Source organism: Oncorhynchus keta, chromosome 27 (assembly GCF_023373465.1).
Source record: "Oncorhynchus keta strain PuntledgeMale-10-30-2019 chromosome 27, Oket_V2, whole genome shotgun sequence".
In the NCBI taxonomy this organism is placed as follows: Eukaryota; Metazoa; Chordata; class Actinopteri; order Salmoniformes; family Salmonidae; genus Oncorhynchus; species Oncorhynchus keta.
Genome location: NC_068447.1, coordinates 24,159,791 through 24,180,577, shown reverse-complemented (window position 1 = coordinate 24,180,577; position 20,787 = coordinate 24,159,791). Strand labels below are relative to the sequence as shown.

Sequence of the window (20,787 nt, the reverse complement as noted above, 5' to 3'; positions counted from 1 at the left end):
ATGCCATTTAATCCTAGTAAAAGATCCGGCTTAGGTCAGTTAGGATCACCACTTTATTTTAAGAATGTAAAATGTGAGAATGATTCATTTCAGCTTTTATTTCTTTCATCACATTCCCAGTGGGTCAGAAGTTTACATACACTCAATTAGTATTTGGTAGCATTGCCTTTAAATTGTTTAATTTGGGTCAAACATTTTGGGTAGCCTTCCACAAGCTTCCCACAAGTTGGGTGAATTTTGGCCCATTCCTCCTGACAGAGCTGGTGTAACAGTCAGGTTTGTTGGCCTCCTTGCTCGCACACGCTTATTCAGTTCTGCACACAAATTTTCTATGGAATTGAGGACAAGGCTTTGTGATGGCCACACCAATACCTTAACTTTGTTGTTCTTAAGCCATTTTGCCACAACTTTGGAAGGGAGGCCATTGTCCATTTGGAAGACCCATTTGCGACCAAGCTTTAACTTCCTAACTGATGTCTTGAGATGTTGCTTCAATATATCCATATCATTTTCCAGCCTCATGATGCAATCTATTTTGTGACGTGCACCAGTTCCTCCTGCAGCAAAGCACCCCCACAACATGATGCTGCCACCCCCATGCTTCACTGTTGGGATGGTGTTCTTCGGCTTGCGAACCTCCCCCTTTTTCCTCCAAATATAACGATGGTCATTATAGCCAAACAGTTCTATTTTTGTTTCATCAGACCAGAGGACATTTCTCCAAAAAGTATTATCTTTGTCCCCATGTGCAGTTGCAAACCGTAGTCTGGCTTTTTTCTGGCAGTTTTGGAGCAGTGGCTTCTTCCTTGCTGAGCGGCCTTTCAGGTTATGTCGATATAGGACTCGTTTTACTGTGGAAATAGATACTTTTGTACCGGTTTCCTCCAGCATCTTCACAAGGTCATTTGCTGCTGTTCTGGGATTGATATGCACTTTTCGCACCAAAGTACGTTCATCTCTAGGAGACAGAACGCGTCTCCTTCCTGAGCGGTATAACGGCTGCGTGGTCCCATGGTGTTTATACTTGCGTACTATTGTTTGTACAGATGAACGTGGTACCTTCAGGCATTTGGAAATTGCTCCCAAGGATGAGACAGACTTGTGGAGGTCTACAATTTGTTTTCTGAGGCCTTGACTGATTTCCTTTGATTTTCACATGATGTCAAGCAGAGGCACTGAGTTTGAAGGTAGGCCTTGAAATAATTATACAGCTACACCTACAATTGACTCAAATTATGTCAATTAACTCAATTAGCCTATCAAAAGCTTCTAAAGCCATGACATAATTTTCTGGAATTTTCCAAGCTGAAGGCACAGTCAACTTAGTGTATGTTGACTTCTGACCCACTGGAATTGTGATACAGTCAGTTATAAGTGAAATCATCTGTAAACAATTGTTGGAAAAATACCATGTGTCATGCACAAAGTAGATGTCCTAACCGACTTGCAAAAACTATAGTTCAAGAAATTTGTGGAGTGGTTGAAGAATGAGTTTTAATGACTCCAACCTAAGTGTATGTAGACAGGTTGGGGTGAAGTATTGTCTAAAGTTGTTTTGGTCTCATGGAAGTATTGACTGGTCCAGTTCTAGGGAGGCGTTGCAGACTTTACTTTCCATAGAGGACAATGCTATGACATCATCAAACAAATCCTGTCGGTGTATTTAGGCACTGTGATATACAGACATTAGCTGCTAGTAATTGTGCACCCAGCTTCTTGTGGCCACTAGTCAAAGGTAATGCCTCCACCCGTTTCCTTCTGTGAGTACCATTTTTCTATACCATTTTTGCTATTGTCATGTGGTCATGAAAACGTTTTTAACCAATAATATGTAACACCATATAATGACTAATATGTGCCACCAGATGGAGACAGTGATCATTGGTGCTTATGAAACATCCATTTTCATTATGAAACACTCAACTACAAAGTCAGATTTGCCACAAAGTCAAAATTGCCACCCAAACAAAAAAACGTTTGCTTTTTGGTATTCATTTAAGGTTAGGTATACGGTTGGCAGTGTGGTTAGGGTTAGGTTTAAAATAAAATGTTAAAAAGATAAATTGAAATGTGCGGGGTTTGTGTCTTAATGGCTATAGCAGCTATTGACGACCCTTTGGCAGGCGTGGCTCCTTGCGTGTAAAACAGCGCCGACGTCATCGGACAGAGTGTTGTTGAAACCCAGGCAGAGTGTGAGAACGAGACCAGAGAAACTTCAATTGGTAAACAAACGATATTTGAAAACCAATAACTGCACGGAATGTGCACCGTTTAACTAGGTAGCTAGCTAGCCAGCTTGCTTATGCCAGGTAGTGGCTTCGCTGGACTGTTGTAGCATGCGCATCCTCCATCAGTTATCCACAACTAGCGTTAGCTGGTTAGCTAGCCACAGACAGTCTGGATAATAATCAGACAAGTTTGACCTTGATCTCTTTTCGCTGCTAATCAGAGAGAAAGTAGAGACGTTATCACGTTGTGGACGCTGCCAAATAGAAGGGTATTAGAAGTAGAGCATGGCTCCGATTTGTTTGTGTGTAAATGTTCTATCTGCTCTGAGTATGGTGACGATTGGTTCTAGCTACCTTCTAGTGTTCGATCAGAAAGTTGTCTAACCACAAAATTGCATTGCTTTTTGAAGGAAGCCTCCAAACTGTTGCAGTAAGTATTGTAGAAAGTAAGTAAGCTATAGTTTTGTCAATTAAATCATATCAATGTTGAAGCTCACAGATAATATTTTATCACCGAGTTTGTTTTGACCATTGGTAAATGTTGATTCATGTAGGTATGTCTAAGAGACCTCTATCAAATGTAGATAGGGTAACTAATCCAAAGTGATCATGCCATATAGCACCCAGCTAATTGGCTTATGACCTTTACAGTGACTGCTTATAGCAGTGACTAGGTCTATAGTATAGTTATGATTCCTGCGGGGGGGGGGTAGAGGTACCTCACCTGACTTGTTGCTCGATAGTCAGACCATAGTTACTATTTAACAAAGACTGACAGTGACTGTGCATACAGTGTCAGTGGGTCTTTGCATTACATGAGCTGTGATGCAACATGGACCCACCCTCAGCCCCTGGTTTGATAAAGAGGGAAAATATAGATGGGATGGTAGTCCTAGGTTATATTACAAAGATTCACTTGAACAGACAGATGGTTGTGCTGTCTTTTGTTTGGTAAGTATCCTCTCAGCTGTTGTAGTCTTATGTGTTGTTGTCCATGGTTTCAGGCAGGCTCTTGAGTGGCCCTCCTGTTTTTCCTCATGTCAAGGGCAGCTGACTACAAGCTGAACGATGCCCCGGGCTATGAGCATTTTACATCTACTCTTCTCTGTATGTTGGTTAGCTTAGTATCTGTTCAGTCATGTTTAGAAAGTTATTTTCCTTCTGTTCAGTCAAAGTGGAATGGGATGTTTTCAGGTAAGGAATGTTTGTTTGTTTTTAATGGCTGAGACTATTTGTACTTTTGTGAATTTCAACATCTTGGCATTGATCTTTATGCTCATGATAGGCTATATTTTGGTTGTTCATATTCATAATACAATATAGCCTTGTCTTGTCTAAATGTCTGGTCTCTTTAGATCTCTTGAGGACTAATTGTTTTTGGACAAAGTTTTTGTTTCATTAGAATATTAATTTTATTTTCCTGCTCTTCATTTTCATGTTTTGTTTGAAGTTGGCGCGCAACTAGAGATGAAAGCCCGGTGATTCTAATTTGACCTCATGTGGGGCGGCAGGTAGCCTAGTGGTTAGAACGTTGGACTAGTAACGGAAAGTTTGCAAGATTGAATCTCCGAGCTGACAAGGTAAAAATCTGTTGTTCTTCCCATGAACAAGGCAGTTAACCCACTGTTCCTAGGCCGTCATTGAAAATAAGAATTTGTTCTTAACTGACCTGCCTAATTAAATAAAGGTGAACAAATAAAAACTTTGATGATAGTCAAAAGTAGCCTACACAGACAGAGCTTAGTGTGGTAGCCCTCTCTGACCCCCAGCTTATATAAATAGATCTCCGCTGATCATATTTCACCGCCTAACCAAATGCACCAAGCTCTACCATCCATCCGATCCGCTGTCAATCTGGGACCAGAAAGGAAATATTTTTTGATTCCGGTGATAGGCTAGACCAACATCTCTTCCTTTCTCCTTCCCAGATTCAGAGGGTCTAAGATGGACACTGTTATCCGCCAATGCCCCTTCCTGACTATGGTGCCCCGGGTGTTCCTGCAGCTGGCAGGGAAGTCATCCCTGGTTGGCTATGCCCTGAAGTGCCCTGTGATGATGGACCTGGCCTCACGCCCTCTGGCCAGAGCTCTCTCCTCTTCAGTCTCAGTGTCCACACCAACAAACGATGGTGAGCACATTAGTTCCCCATAGTCACTTATTTTAAATGGTTTTAGATGGGCTACGTTATGGATTTATTGCATAGAGATGCAATGTTGTGCTATTTTACTAATCTTGCTTGAGGCTTGCTAATGGTAGGGCTCAATGCTTCTTTGTAAAAAATTGTTCTTAATCAAATTACTGTGCAAATGTGACTGGTAACTCACCCATACAAATAGTCATAAATGTAACCTATTAGGGCTGTGAAGAATCTTACACTCAACAGCATTTATGCTCAACAGCATTTATTTTCATATTTTCCTCAGTGCCCAAATAGGCCTAAATAATTAAATAAAAGATAAATTCATGTATTTAAGTTAATCAAATATAAATCCTCCTCTTGTTGTCACTGTAGAGTCAGAGAAGGGGGTCCAGCTGCCTCCGGGCCACCCCATGCCCCTTGCTGGCCAGCCTGTGGGCTCCAAATGCCCCTTCCTGGCGGCTGAGATGGTGCAGAAGAACACCAGCGTGGTGAGGGAGGCCTGCATCGAGCTGTCAGAGGATGTACAGGACAGGAGCACCGTCCACACAGGTAAACATGTGACCTGTCTTTGACCTTTTCCACTCAGTTGTGTAAGCAGAGGTCAGTGTGTTAATAAAGCTTGTTATGGATAGTCACCTTTCAAGGAATTTGTCATACTGAAAATGTGTCATAGACAGAGTCTAGTTGATCACTCTTTAACAGTGTTTATCTCCCCTTATTGATACAGAGAAGTCCCAATTGGATCCCACTGTGGTGGACCTGATCAACGCTGACAGGGCTGACCAAGGCACCCTGAAAAACATGCTGAAACAGCGCACCCCCAAGGTTTCTCACTTACTGCAAGACAACCTACCCAAAGGTAAGCACCTGCTCACATGTATCCTCTTACACTTGGGGCAAATGTTTCTTCTAAGCTGCGTGCGTAGAGAAGCACGAGATTCTACTTCCCTCAACTTTCTAGCATTTTCCCTGTTACTTAACACTGTCAACTTTCCCTTTACTGTGGGAATTGTGATGGAATCAACACAATATTAGCCACTTTCAATGCAACATACTGAAAGAAAATAAACTATATAAGACTTAGTATGCAAAACTAACTGCAAGATATTTTGTTGTAGGCAGAATGCAGCGGAGACTATGATTCTATTGCATTGACAGGCACTACTCAGGCCCATACTCTACACAAATCGCTGCGCCATAACCAATCAGAGCTGCAGTACGCCTATATGCAAATAGACCATTGCCAACAAATGTTGGCCATTCACTTTGAACTGGACTGTTTTACAGCATGAGCGGTTGCACTTGTTTTGAGATCAAAGCGAAAACTGCATATACAGTAGCCACAAGTGCACATTTGTTCATATTCTTTGCTAGTTAGTGAGTTATTAGCCCAATTAAAGCTAATTTGTAGTCCGCAATGTGGGAGTTACTGCTTCCTACAAGGGCACAAAACGTGTATATTTCTAGCTGTCTTTGAAAAGCGAGTCATGTAAAGATATTTTTTTATGTCTTAAAGGGGAAGTGTTGTATTTTGAGACAGATTTGAATAAGCTATGTAGCCAATAGGCAGAGGGTGGCATTTGTCTGATTCTTTGTAATAATGGCATGGGAATAATAATTCATTTTATTTTGTAAAGTCGTTTCTTGTATCAAACAACACAAAATGTTCAGTCACCTCCTTGTCTCAAGGACAAGTGGAGAAACCGGTTAATGTCAAGCCCTACATCTTTAAACACCACACATTGGCTGTTACTGTAGGCTGAATGATATAACTTCTATTTTCATGTTCAAATGTTATGTGACGCATTTTCGCCATAGTTGTTTTTGGTAGGCCACTCTGATAAGCCTACATTATGATCAAATAGCCACGGTAGCCTACTTGGTCACTGTTAAAACTAACTTAAAGCTGGCACACCCAGTGTTAACAGTAAACATGCGCCGGAAGTTGCACAGAATTTTCACAACGTTGAAGTTTGCACTCAGCAGAATTAGAGGGAACATTTCTTGGGGCTACATATTATATTTTTGTGTCACAATTGTTTGGGTACCCCTGATTTTAGAAAGAGGCTGCATCCAAACGACAGTCACAAAACCTTACACATCGTATTTATTTTGCAGCATCTGCCAACTTCCACTACGACAAGTTCTTTGAGAAGAAGATCGATGCCAGGAAGAAGGATCACAGCTACCGGGTGTTTAAGACAGTGAACCGGCGCGCCACATCCTTTCCCATGGCGGACGACTACTCTGAGTCGCTCCTCATCAAGAGAGAGGTTTCTGTGTGGTGCAGCAACGACTACCTGGGCATGAGCCGACACCCCCGCGTCAACCAAGCCATCATGTGTGTGGGTCATGCAGGTCACAGTAAATGTAGATGGTTGTTTAAGATGGATGGAGGTTGACTAGATGGGCGTCAGGTCCTAGCCATAGGCATGCAGTTATAACACTATCTTAGAAATGTGGAGTTCCACTCGTAGTTTTCCAAAGAAGACAATTTCTTATCAAAGGCTTCTTCTCTTTCTTTAGGGATACATTACAGAAGCACGGGGCAGGAGCTGGAGGAACACGGAACATCTCAGGGACCAGTAAGTTCCATGTGGACCTGGAGTACGAGCTGGCCGACCTGCATGGCAAAGACGCTGCGCTGCTCTTCACTTCCTGCTTCGTGGCCAATGACTCCACGCTATTCACTCTGGCTAAGATTCTCCCAGGTACTGATACGGATTCTGAAACAACAGACTCAAACCTAGTAGTTTTTCATACACTTCTTCATTCCATGTTCTATAGTAGCTAAAAAATGACTGATTCTTCACTTTACATTATATTACATGCTAATGGACAAAATGATCTGTATAAAAACAAGAACAAATGTTCCTGTTCCCAGGTTGTGAGATCTACTCCGATGCAGGGAACCATGCATCGATGATCCAGGGTATAAGGAACAGTGGGGCCAAGAAGTTCATCTTCCGTCACAACGATGTCAACCATTTACGAGAGCTGCTGCAGAAGTCTGACCCTGCCACCCCCAAGATTGTGGCCTTTGAGACTGTGCACTCCATGGATGGTGGGTTTACGATTTGTTGCATTTAAAAATATATATATTATTATTTTTAAATTTAAACAAATCATAGAGACAGTATTAGAACCAAAAATATGTAAAGAAAGCACTTTTCCTGATGTGTACTGCATATACAAAACTTGCCTGTTATCCAATCTGATTGTGGGAATCTAAAGGAGGTTGTATTGTGGTTGTTTATTAGGCGCTGTGTGTCCTCTGGATGAGATGTGTGACGTGTCCCATGAGTTTGGGGCCATTACGTTTGTGGACGAGGTACATGCTGTTGGCTTGTATGGGGCCAGGGGAGGCGGCATCGGCGACAGGGACGGCGTCATGCACAAAATGGACATAATCTCAGGAACTCTCGGTAAGATGACTTGGGGCTAGCTTATAAATGATAAGATGTCATTGCTATATTATAATTGTCTTACACTCCCCCCACCCCCTTCAAATTAATATTGTTATGATCAAATATTTAACTCACCCAGACCATCAGATCAATTTAAAACATCTTTACTTGGTTTATACCGTACCTCGTAAATTCATTCCCCCATCCAGGTAAGGCATTTGGCTGTGTGGGCGGCTACATCGCTGGTACCAACGCCCTGGTGGACACGGTGCGCTCCTACGCAGCAGGCTTCATTTTCACTACCTCCCTGCCACCCATGCTGCTGGCTGGGGCCCGGGAGTCCATCCACACCCTGAAGGGGGAGGAGGGCCGTGTGCTGCGCAGGAAACACCAGAGGAACGTCAAGCTGCTTCGCCAGATGCTGATGGACTCGGGCCTGCCCGTTGTCTACTGCCCCAGCCACATCATCCCTGTCCGTGTAAGACAGGCCTGTTAACCTCTCTGGGATATGTGGGACGGCAGCGTCCCACCTCGCCAACAGCCAGTGAAAGTGCAGGGCGCCAAATTCAAAACAAAAATCTCATAATTAAAATTCCTCAAGCATATAAGTATTTTACACCATTTTAAAGATAAAATTCTCGTTAATCCAGCGACAGTGTCTGATTTAAAAAATGCCTTCCAGTGAAAGCACGACAAATGATTGTTAGGTCACCACCAACTCACAGAAAAACACAGCCATTTTTCCAGCCAAAGATAGGAGTCACAAAAAGCAGAAATATAGATAAAATGAATCACTAACCTTTGATCTTCATCAGATGACACTCATAGGACATCATGTTACACAATACATGTATGTTTTGTTCGATAAAGTGCATATTTATATCCAAAAATCTCAGTTTACATTGGTGCATTACGTGCAGTAATGTTTTGATTCCAAAACATCCGGTGATTTTGCAAAAATACTCATATAAACATTGATAAAAGATACAATTGTTATTCACCGAATTAAAGATTTAATGCAACCGCTGTGTCAGATTTCAAAACAACTTTACGGAAAAAGCATAATCTGAGAACGGCGCTCAGAGCACGATCCAGCCAGAGAAATATCCGCCATTTTGGAGTCTGCCACACTCTGCCAGACACCTGGCTCATTCCTCTCATTCAGTGCCACGTCACAGTAGAAGCCTCAAACAAAGTTCTAAAGACTGTCGACATCTAGTGGAAGCCTAACCAATATCCCGCTGTATCTACAATAGGGGCTGAGTTAAAAAACTACAAGCCTCAGATTTCCCACTTCCTGGTTGGATTTTTGCCTGCCATATGAGTTCTGTTATACTCAGACATCATTCAAACAGTTTTAGAAACTTCAGTGTTTTCTTTCCAATACGACTAATAATATGCATATATTAGCATCTGGGACAGAGTTGCAGGCAGTTTACTCTGGGCACCTTATTCATCCAAGCTACTCAATACTGCCCCCCTGTCACCAAGAAGTTAATCAAGTTTTAAAGCATGGAAACAAGAGAAGGGACATTCTATCAGCAGTGGCTGTTATATTTCATGCTTAAAGAAAATGTTTTCTAATTTATCACCTGAGGATTCATCTTTGACCCCTTGTTGCAGGTGGCGGACGCAGCCAAGAACACAGAGGTGTGTGACATCATGATGTCTCGCTACTACATCTATGTGCAGGCCATCAACTACCCCACTGTGGCTCAGGGAGAGGAGGTCCTCCGCATCGCCCCCACCCCACACCACACTCCCCAGATGATGCAGTACTTTGTCGGTAAGCACACGCCCCAATGAGTTTTTGTGGTTTTAGCATGTAATAGTTTTGGATTTGTATGATTTTAACGTATTCAATGTTGCTAAAATGGCCTCCATTTGGTGGGATAAATCTGTCCATACTGACTGCATTCAGAACTCAAGTAAGAATCTGCTATAGTGTTTCTTGTATGTTATTTTTTTTAAAATAAAGTACAACTAAAATGTGATCCATTACATGTGAATGTGTTCCTGGCCACAGATCGTCTGGTGAAGGCCTGGAAGGAGGTGGGTCTGGAGCTAAAACCTCACTCGTCAGGGGAGTGTAACTTCTGCCAGCAGCCTCTCCACTTTGAGCTGATGACTGAGAGAGAGCGGTCTTTCTTCACTGGCATGAGTCACATGATATCAGCCAGAGCCTAAAAGTTAATTATATACCCCTTCCCCATATCAAATCTCTATTTAAGATATTTATTCTCTTATCAATGTACCATACATCACCATGTATGAAATATCATTAATTATAAATAAATGTTTGCGGAAAGTTATACTTTTGCTATTGTATTTCTTGAGCAACCGTTTTGTTACTACAATTTATTTTTTGAAAAGATAAGGTCAGGGTTGACAGGGGAAATGATCTTTATTATCACTTTGGCAACGTGGAAATGATGTAACATTGTCTCTCAACCAAATGTCAGCCTTGACAAATGTTAAACATGCCCTTTGCTCTAACACACATCACCAGAGTGATTGAGCAAATCTGAAACCACTGTCAGAACACACTTTTGACAACTATTTTCTCTATGCATTTTAGTCAGAAATGGATGACATCCAATGTTTTTCAGAAGTTGCTAGTTAGTCCTGGTCGATGTTAACCATGGGGTGTTCCTATTCCCCCAATAATTCCATTGAGCCATTACTCCAATTTGAGTATGATTGCCTTAACTGTGTTTTAACATGCTGAAAAATGTGGGATTGTGCCCCCTAATACACTCATTCTGCTTTGTGCCTTCAATATTTGCTCATTTAGCATAAGCTAAAGGCTCCCAGATGGAGCAGAACATTTACTATACACACTTTTACTATACATTTACTATGCTTGGATTTACTATACTCTGTTTGAACTGTTTTCATTCGAACTAATCTGAGTTTAGAGGGCTTCAAATGGAGAGTTAACACTCCAGAACATTACACATTTTTCACTGTTTAATGTCTTCTTTCAAAACCCCATAGGGTCTTTTTCAAACGGTAGACGTGACATTATGAAATATTGATTTGTTCCTTAGTACTTTTGCACATCATATTCATAAGGCAACTTGGTCATGAGTCCCTTTTATCACGAAGGCTGTGAGGCTGACACGTAAGCTAATTAAATATCAGTGATCCTACCAAGAGCAGTGATCCTACCAAGAGCAGTAATCCTACCAAGAGCAGTGTGCGGTTTCCTTTTTCCTTCATCTTGTTCAACTGTTGCCATGCACCTGCAAAGAGAGTGCTCAGATGTGAGTGCCTTTTGAATTTTGTACTACTTGGGTCCTATTTGACATGCTATCAATGTTTGAATACCATTGTGAAAGTAGTAGCATATTACTATTGCTTTGTAGGTCATTCATTGAGGTGTATAACTAACTGATCAGTACCTTCAACATGCCTTTCCACCAGAGGGAACAGCAGTGCATCTTATTTCTTAGAGTTGTGTTGTTTCTCATACTACAATCACTCCTCTCATCTACTGTGTGTGCAGTAACTGCAATCTGCCACTAGATGGGGTAATAGAACAGGATATTATGACTTTTCTTAACTTGGTTTTGAAGCTATGTCAATGTTTTGAAGGCACACCAAAACATATAGACTGTTTTCTTCTCAATAGTTCCAAATTGATCATGTCAATTTTTCAGGATATAAATGTTAAAGAAATAATCTCTCATCAGGTGACCACATTTTCTAGTGTATGGTGGAAGCTGTTTAACAATGTGATGGTTAACTGGTAGGCACCATGAGCCAAAGGCCTTCATAATTTCCAATATGTTACATTTATGAGGAGAAAAAAACACATCTCTGTTATTTACGGGGGTTGGCTACACACAACATCTGCACAAGAAAAGAGTTTGTGCACGAATGAGGTGCGTGAGATGGTTCAAAGCAGCGATCTCATACATGCAGTCAGTATCCAGACAAATCAAAGCTATATCCTGCTGTTCCTAAGAGAGCGACAGAGTTACCATGAGCTCACGTTCTGAGAGTATTATGTCATTGAAATGCTTCTCTGAGTGCACTAGTCCGGTGACCAGCACCACTCATGCAAAGCCAGGCCTAATTGATCATAGTGAGAGTCTCATGCCACTGCAGCATTGAGAGACTGTTTATACCCTCTTTTTAAGTTATTTTGAGTTCAGATTTGTTTGTATAATATATTATTGTTTCTTGTATGTAGTTGGATGCAAGAGAGCAGTCATCTGGCAAAGGTACACATAGCATTATTCAGAGTGCATTTAATTAGCACTTGCAGTTGACCCCCGATGGCTACATTATTGAGGAAAACTACTTTCTATGCCTGTGATATGTGGTTTTCCCACCTAGCCATCATAGGATGAATGTACTAACTGTAAATCGCTCTGGATAAGAGTGTCTGCTAAATGACAAATGTAAATGTAATTATGATATGCATTTAAAATCAAAACGTATGCATGTGGCTGCTAATGTTGTGTGGTGGAACAATGTTTTTAAATGGGGTTACTTTGAAATATGCATGTATGGCATTTCCCTAGTAATTACCATGTTTTTTATGATATGGGCTCAAAAGCTGGTGAATCAAAGCTGCTGAATCAAAGCTGCTGAATCAAGTAAATGTCTCAATCCCAAAACGCAAACCCAATCCCAGGCTCTAATTTCGTCCTCCAGAATGTCATTCACAGAGAACTTTCTACCTTAGTGCACTTGGCAAAGCCTTCTGTACACTACGTTCTGTATTGTATTTGACCTCATTTTCTTACACTCACATCGTTCATCATAGTGTAAATGCACACCCTGCAGTTCCTTATCAGGGAATATCAGCGGCCCACTGCTCTGCACTGCACTCTGATGAGAGAACTCCGTGTCTCTCCCACTCACGTGCACACACACACGCTCGTTATCTCAAGCACAAGTACACACTCATCAGTGGTGGTCCTGGGGATTCGTTCCACTGCAATCATCGTCTTTGTAATCCTCTGTGATTATAACAAAACACATCATGTGCTTCCTTCTCAGAAAGAAAGAGAGCCAGAGATGTCTTCTGGCAGGACAAACATGTTGGCCAGAACAGTGTTTCTGAAAAGGTTAGTGGCTAAGATAATCAGGGCCTTAGCATTATATGAATGTAACATTCACTACACTGTGTCTCTGATCACAGATGATGAATGCCATAATGACGGGGTCAAATCAGTGGGTAGGGGACGGGTGGGTGCAGGCTATGTTCGAGGGAGAGCGAGAGGAAGGAACATCCGCAGACAGCATACTGCACACAGATAATTGGGTGGAATGCTATTAAAAATGATCAAAGGAAAGCAGCCAATTTAGGGGATTTTTCCACCACCAACAACCCCTTTTCAGAACCCGCATGGGTCACACTTTATTTGGATATTCCCATATAGATGATCTACAGATGGTTATACTATCAACAAACTATATGTTGATAAGCAACTGCTTACTAAGTTAGGTTTAGAATAAGCGTAGGGGTTATGGTTAGGATCAGGTCTAAGGTTAGGGGGTTTAGTTTTTGTGGATAGTTGAAATGTTGTTGACAGTTATCGAACATTTACAGAACATCTACTTGGGACTATCCAATTAGTGTTACCCCAGCATGCCATGCCATGAGACTGGAGAGGATGAGGTTCAATGGTGTTACAGGATGATAGCATCTCAAATATTTTGTTTTGGCCAGCATCCATGTAAAAAGGTCGTAGTGTACAGAAGGCTAACCTGTGGTCCTCAGTGTTTATTATCATATGCAAATATTTACAATGATATGACCACACATGACCAACAAAAAAAACATCACTGCATACAAATAAGAAAAGAGCAGGTTTATGTTGCATAACCTACATATTAAACATAATTAACGAGTGAAAAAAATATATTTTGATCATTCAAAGATTGATAGAATAATGCATTTTCTGTATACCTAATTTAATAATAAAATAACATTAAAACAATAATGAAATTATAATACACTATCAAATAGGTTATTTATTACACAGTAATAGCCTAGAGGAGGGATTACAAACCAAATTTTGCAATCTCCATCTATGTCTTTAAATCCTGAAGCAAGCACCTCCCTCTCTTGAGTTGCTCCACTGTCAATTACATTTCCTCTGCATCGGAATGGCAAAGGGAGAACGTGCTCCAAGTAGTGCGACTGTCAGTGTCGAATAGTTCGTGTTAATGTCTGGTGTTATTATTGCGTAGGAACAAATGCAGGAGTTGCTTACCTGGGCGTGTATATGTGGTTAGAGAGAAATCAACGCTCCCGCTCAAACCGGTCATTTGATACATGTTTTAAAAACATTTGAGCTTTGATGTTTGAGTTTACATGTCCCAGTGTTTCTCCTCGAAATAGTCATTCGTCTCTTGGTGGACAATGTAGCGTCATTTGTGTATTAGCCTACCTGCATGAATGTAACATGATATTTAGTTCGATATGACTAATGTGACTGAAAGTAAAAGCGTAGAATGGCTTCAACTCGAGTTGGAATCCGGGGGAAGTTCGCTGCTTTTGTTGGACTGCCGATCGCACGAGCTTTACGAATCATCCCACATAGAAACGGCGATCAATTTGGCAATTCCAGCATTGATGCTGCGAAGGTTTAAGAAGGGCAACATACCCATCCGAACTATCATACCGAACCACGAAGACAAGGAGAAATTCGTTAGACGTTGCAATACAGATACAGTGATTCTGTACGATGAGTGCACTGTGGACTGGCAGGATGGGGCCACTGGCTCGGTTCTGGGACTACTTCTTCAGAAACTATGGGACGACGGATGTAAAGCATATTACCTGGAAGGCAAGTTACATTTTTCCTTTATATTGTTTTTTAATAGGATATGTAGATTATTCCTTGTCTAACTTTCCGTGCGCTGTATATAAAGTAGGGTTGAAATATACTTTAAACAAACAACTCAAATCAATCCATTTAATTATATTGACAGTATATACAATACAGCATAGTTTTGAAGGTAGCCCACATCTATTGTGTCTCAAACTTTGAGAAGCAGTGTGACTGAGAATCTCAATTAAAATTCCAAAATGGCTACGCCATGTTTTGCTACTGTTGGAAAAGGGAATGCATTTCATGAATGTTCTGCTGTGTAGGAAATAACTATTGCCCATACAGTTTTCAGTAATGGTATAGATAGCATACAATTGTTATTGAGTCAGTCCTATTCACATGTTATTAACATGTTATTCATAGTAAACAAAACGTAGTACACAGCCTATTACTTAATTTGACCACTTGTCAGTCATTATATTTAAACTCTAACGAATAATATTTGACTCCAATCTCTGTTCTGTTGTTACAGTTTTAATAATAATAATTATATGAATATAAGGATTGGCTGTGATACACAGGACAACACATACACAATTTTATAACTCCTTGGTTATTTTGATCTCAGGGGGATTTGGGAAGTTTCAGACCGAGTACCCAGAGCACTGTGAAACCCTCCTGGACAGCTCCTGTCCCAGCTCCTCTCCCCCTCTCTCTGTCCTAGGCTTCGGAAGTCTCCGGATCAGTTCCGACCTCTCAGATGGTGAATCGGACCGTGAGCCGAGCAGCGCCACAGAGTCTGAGGAGAGCCCCCTTCCCAACATCCAACCTGCCTTCCCAGTCCAGATCCTCCCCTTCCTTTACCTGGGCTGTGCCAAAGACTCCACCAACCTGGATGTGCTGGGCCAGTACAACATCAAGTACATCCTGAACGTCACGCCCAATCTCCCCAACATGTTTGAACATGACGGCCTCTTCACGTACAAGCAGATCCCCATCTCGGACCACTGGAGTCAGAACTTGTCCCAGTTCTTTCCAGAGGCCATATCCTTCATCGGTGAGTAGCTGACTTACTGTGCGGGGGAGAACATGATAGATCACATTGTGTTCCAAAAGTGACTATCTGTGGAGAATGAAGCCTGTAGAAAAAGACACACGGGCATACCTAGTATATGATACACTTCTGTGAATTACAGTGAGAAAGAGCAAGTGGTTTGCTGTCCACCTAATGTTATTGGTGTATTTTAGTCATATTTGTATTATGATTTGAATCATTGTTACCACTAAGTTCCTGGTCTACCCAGTGGTATTGCTCATCACTGAAACCCCCTTGTGTGATGAAGCTATGGCTTTTACTTTTATTTTCACATCTGGTTACAGATGTCACAAGTCAACATAACTGCCTATTGGTGTCTTATTTTTTATTGTTTTTCTCTCTATAACAAAAAAAATCGATATATTGGTCCATCCACCACCTCTTTTCGGGTATGTATTGGTCAAAAAGAGAGCTGGACTGAAGTCTCAGTTGCTCGGCACAAGGGACAATACCTGTGCTGCTGATGAACTTTCTGGATCGTTGTTAGTGTCATACAGAATGTCTGTTATTTAAGGATGGAAAACAAATCTTTAAAAAATAATTTACAGCAGGGATCATCAGCTACATTCAGCTGGGGGTGATTTGTTTCTTGAGCATATGGACAGGGGGCCAGAACATAATTGCAAATAATTTGTAGTCTACAAATAGACTGCAATTAGCCCGAACCTTGCTTACGTTTGTACAAGGTCACATACAATGCCTTCAGAAAGTATTCACACCCCTTGACTTTTTCCTCATTTTGTTGTGTTACAGCCTGCATTTAAGATTAATTGAATTGAGATGTTTTGTCGCAGGCCTACAGACAATACCCCATATTGTCAAAGTGGAATTATGTTTTTTTTTTTTTTTTTTTCTAATTAATTAAAAATGAAAAGCTGAAATGCCCTGAGTCAATATGTATTCAACCCCTATGTTATAGCAAGCCTAAATAAGTTCAGGAGTAAAACTGTTCTTCACAAGTTGCATGGGCTCACTCTGGGCTCACTCTGTGTGCAATGATAGTGTTTAACATGACTTTTGAATGACTACCTCATCTCTACCCCACACACAAACGTATCTGTAAGGTCCCTCAGCCGTGCTGAGTGACTTTACAGATTTTAATGGCTGTGATAGGAGAAGACTGTGGATGGATCAACAACATTGTAGTTACTCCACATTACTAATGAAAAGAAGGAAGTCTGTACAGAATAAAGATATTCCAAAACATGCATCTTGTTTGCAACAAGGCTCTAAAGTAATTGTAAAAAAATGTGGCAAAGCAATTACATTTTATTTTCCTGAATATAAAGTGTTATGTTGGGGCAAATCCAAACAACACATTACCGAGTACCACACTCCATATTTTCAAGCATAGCGGGGGCTGCATCATGTTATGGGTATGCTTGCTTGTAATTGTTATTGGTATGCTTGCTTGTAATCATTAAGAACGGGGGAGTTTTCAGGATAAAAAAGAAACCAAATGTAACTAAGCACAGGCAAAATCCTAGAGGAAAACCTTGTTGAGTCTGCTTTCCACCAGACACTGGGAAATGAATTCACCTTTCAGCAGGACAATAACCTAAAACACAAGGCCAAATCTGCACTGGAGTTGCTTACTAAGACGACAGTGAATGTTTCTGAGTGACCGAGTTACAGTTTTAACTTAAATCTATTTGAAAATCTATGGCAAGACCTGAAAATGGTTGTCTAGCAATCATCAACAACCAATTTGACAGAGCTTGAAAAATAGTGGAAAAGCTCTTACCAAAAAAGATTCCCATCTGTAATCGATGCCGATTGACTCAGGGGTGTGAATACATTTGCAACATTATGGGGTATTATGTGTAGATGGGTGAGGTAAAAAATCTTATTTTATCCAACACACAACAAAATGTGGAATAAGTCAAGGGGTATGAATACTTGCTGAAGGTATAACGTAAACTCACTCACTTTTGTACATCGCCTTGGTCCGTACAATTGACCTTATTTTAGCGCCCCAAAAACGTAATACTTCCAGATCAACTGTAATGTCAATACCATTGTAAAGCACAATTTCCCCCCTTTCCAACAAAATCAAGTACATGACCCCCACGCTGCCCGTTTCTGCATAATTCAAGCAGGCAATGAGCCCGTTGGGTCTTTTTAAAAATGGCGGGTGGGGAAGCTAAACTAATGCGTGATAGTAAGAAGGAGAGATGTCGTGTGGGAAAATTGCATTTTTTCACTCGATCTGTCCAACTTATCACCTTATCGCCACTAAAATGTAAATAAAACACTATAAAGAGTTTATATAATGTGTCATTACATACCTATTTGAAGGTTTGTGTCGAATTTGAATCGGGTTTTTAGGGCGGTGCTAAAGTGATCTTCAGAAGTAAACAGCAGCTTTGAGAGTCATGATCGCTTGCAGTGACAACGCAAAAAATGCTTACCCCTTACCCTGTCCCTTTCTTGTTTTTAATGATAGAAGTGCTACACCTGGTGGAGAGAGATTGTAAGACAGAAATAGTTGCTTTACGCGTGCTGTACGTTTACGGCATGACACGTCATGATTTAATGGAGGGTCAGTTTTTTCAACTTTCTCCAATACTATAGAACCATGTCGATCAACCATGTCGATCAATGCTTAAATAGAAACGTAGTTCACACCCAAGATTTTGAAGTCCACACAGTCGCTACAGTCCCGCTAGTTTTCTTTGCAGCCTCGTTTGAATGTCGCGGTTGTGCACATTTGTACAGAATGGGGTGAGTTTACGTTATCTCTTTATTATGCATGGAAATACTTTTGAGCAGATTTCCAACATTAAACCTGGAGCTGATTTACTGGTGTTTTTAGTCTTTTAATGATTCATTTTTTTTGCTCAGATAACTTGGGAGGGCCAAGTTGGGGAACCCTGACTTACAGAAACCCACAACAGCACCGGAAACCTTCTAGGTTATGTATGTTTGTACAAGTGGTGATTCCAGGCTTGTTGTGCACCAGTTTGTCGATGGGGTTAGTGGTAGAGGAAGGAAACATGGCTTCTACTCTCTATGGCTGCCTGTGTTTGGTTATCAGGTCATGAGTCTTAACTCTAATGTATCCTGGTTGTGGTGGAGTCCAGGGTGTTTCACCCTGCTGGGATTAACTCACTATAAATTATATTTCCTTTGACAAATGGAGATGTCATTCAACAAAGATAAAGGTCTACTTACTGTCTCCCTTGATCCTCATGAGAAAACAATAAGAAGGAGGCCTAAATGTTAACTATTGCGTGTTGAACCTCATGAACACACTATCAAGCCCTGTGAGTCTGAAGTCTATGTGGGATCTGATCATAAAACCAGTCTTATTTGACTCATGTTGACCTTCTTCCTCACTTATACATGTAGATGAGGCTCGGTCCAAGCAGTGTGGCGTCCTGGTACACTGTCTGGCTGGTATCAGCCGCTCTGTGACCGTGACCGTGGCCTACTTGATGCAGAGGCTCAACCTATCCCTCAATGACGCCTATGACTTTGTCAAGAGGAAAAAGTCCAACATCTCCCCCAACTTCAACTTCATGGGCCAACTGCTGGACTTCGAGAGGACACTGGGGCTGCACAGCCTGTGTGACAACCGCTCCTCCTCCAGTGAGCAGCTCTACTTCACCACGCCGACCAATCACAACGTGTTCCAGTTGGACACTCTGGAGTCGACTTGAGGAGACGGAGAAGGCAGGGTTTAGCGGCCATGTTGCTTCATCAGTGTCTACATGGTCTTTTGTAGCCTGACAGGAAAAGGAAAAGAGTCCTGGAACTGCAGCTGGTAGAGAGAGACTGAGGAGGCTCACCTGTCGTGCAAGTGATTTAAGTATAGATTTTTATAGCCCACGGTGCTCCCCAGTATGCTTTAAAAAAGTACATACTTTGTTTGGTCCACGCTCTGATGCCTTATCGTCTATAATAGTGAATAATGTTATGGTTATTGCAGGAAATGTCATTATTTATTATGAGCTAACTCTGAGATGGTTTAACTGTTATTTCATATTCTCCAGCTGTAATGTGGATGTGTCAGTTGTTTTCCTAACAAATGTGGCTAATACGTTGGTCTGAAGGAAGAGGTTGGCCATGGAGAATGTGAATCAATGTTTTCTGGGACCAAACAGAGATTCTTTTGAATGAGGAGATGGGGCTGCTTTAAGTTGGCCTTGAATGACTGTAACGTTCCTGTTGATTACTAACATTCCTGTTGATGACTGTAATGTTCCTGTTGATGACTGTAACGTTCACGTTGATGACTGTAACATTCCTTTTGATGACTAACATTCCTGTTGATGACTGTAACGTTCCTGTTGATGACTGAAACGTTCCTGTTGATGACTGTAACGGTCCCGTTGATGACTGTAACGTTCCCGTTGATGAATGTAACGTTCCTGTTGATGACTGTAACGTTCCTGTTGATGACTGTAACGTTCCTGTTGATGGCTGTAACGTTCCTGTTGATGACTGTAACGTTCCTGTTGATGACTGTAACGTTCCCATTGATGACTGTAACGTTCCCGTTGATGACTGTAACGTTCACGTTGATGACTGTAACGTTCCCGTTGATGACTGTAACGTTCCCGTTGATGACTGTAACGTTCCCGTTGATGACTGTAACGCGTTTCTGTTGATGACTGTAACGTTCCCGTTGATGACTGTAACGTTCCCCGTTGATGACTGTAACGTTCCCGTTGATGACTGTAACGTTCCGTTGATGACCGTAACGTTCCGTTGATGACCGTAACGTTCCGTTGATGACCGTAACGTTCCGTTGATGACTGTAACGTTCCCGTTGATGACTGTAACGTTTCTGTTGATGACTGTAACGTTCCTGTTGATGACTGTAACGTTCCCGTTGATGACTGTAACGTTCCCGTTGATGACTGTAACGTTCCTGTTGATGACTGTAACGTTCCTGTTGATGACTAACATTCCTGTTGATGACTGTAACGTTCCCGTTGATGACTGTAACGTTCCCGTTGATGACTGTAACGTTCCTGTTGATGGCTGTAACGTTCCTGTTGATGACTAACATTCCTGTTGATGACTGTAACGTTCCCATTGATGACTGTAACGTTCCCGTTGATTACTGTAACGTTCCTGTTGATGGCTGTAACGTTCCTGTTGATGACTAATGTTC

The 20,787-nt window shown here is 41.4% G+C and overlaps 2 protein-coding genes across 10 annotated transcripts; both read left to right on the top strand.

The window, feature by feature from the left end:
* Positions 1-1,483: 1,483 nt before the first annotated feature.
* Positions 1,484-10,087, top strand: LOC118359635 (5-aminolevulinate synthase, non-specific, mitochondrial-like). 9 transcript variants are annotated; one of them, XM_035738207.2, is made up of 12 exons: positions 2,204-2,222; positions 3,679-3,808; positions 4,157-4,356; positions 4,741-4,917; positions 5,096-5,227; positions 6,487-6,709; positions 6,895-7,079; positions 7,253-7,432; positions 7,629-7,793; positions 7,985-8,253; positions 9,399-9,561; positions 9,802-10,087. In XM_035738207.2, exons 3-12 carry the CDS (start codon positions 4,173-4,175, stop codon positions 9,960-9,962), a joined length of 1,839 nt encoding a protein of 612 aa, XP_035594100.1. In that variant the 5' UTR covers positions 2,204-2,222; positions 3,679-3,808; positions 4,157-4,172; the 3' UTR covers positions 9,963-10,087. The 9 variants fall into 9 exon arrangements, with proteins under 9 accessions (XP_035594101.1, XP_035594096.1, XP_035594100.1 ...); XM_035738205.2 differs by lacking the exon at positions 2,204-2,222 and adding an exon at positions 3,289-3,422; XM_035738208.2 differs by lacking the exons at positions 2,204-2,222; positions 3,679-3,808 and adding an exon at positions 1,484-1,760.
* Positions 10,088-13,873: 3,786 nt separating this feature from the next.
* LOC118359634 (dual specificity protein phosphatase 7-like) lies at positions 13,874-20,291 on the top strand. Its single transcript, XM_035738200.2, has 3 exons — positions 13,874-14,584; positions 15,198-15,626; positions 19,017-20,291. The coding sequence occupies exons 1-3, from the start codon at positions 14,218-14,220 to the stop codon at positions 19,325-19,327; spliced, it is 1,107 nt and encodes a 368-aa protein (XP_035594093.1). The 5' UTR covers positions 13,874-14,217; the 3' UTR covers positions 19,328-20,291.
* The last annotated feature ends 496 nt before the right edge of the window (positions 20,292-20,787 follow it).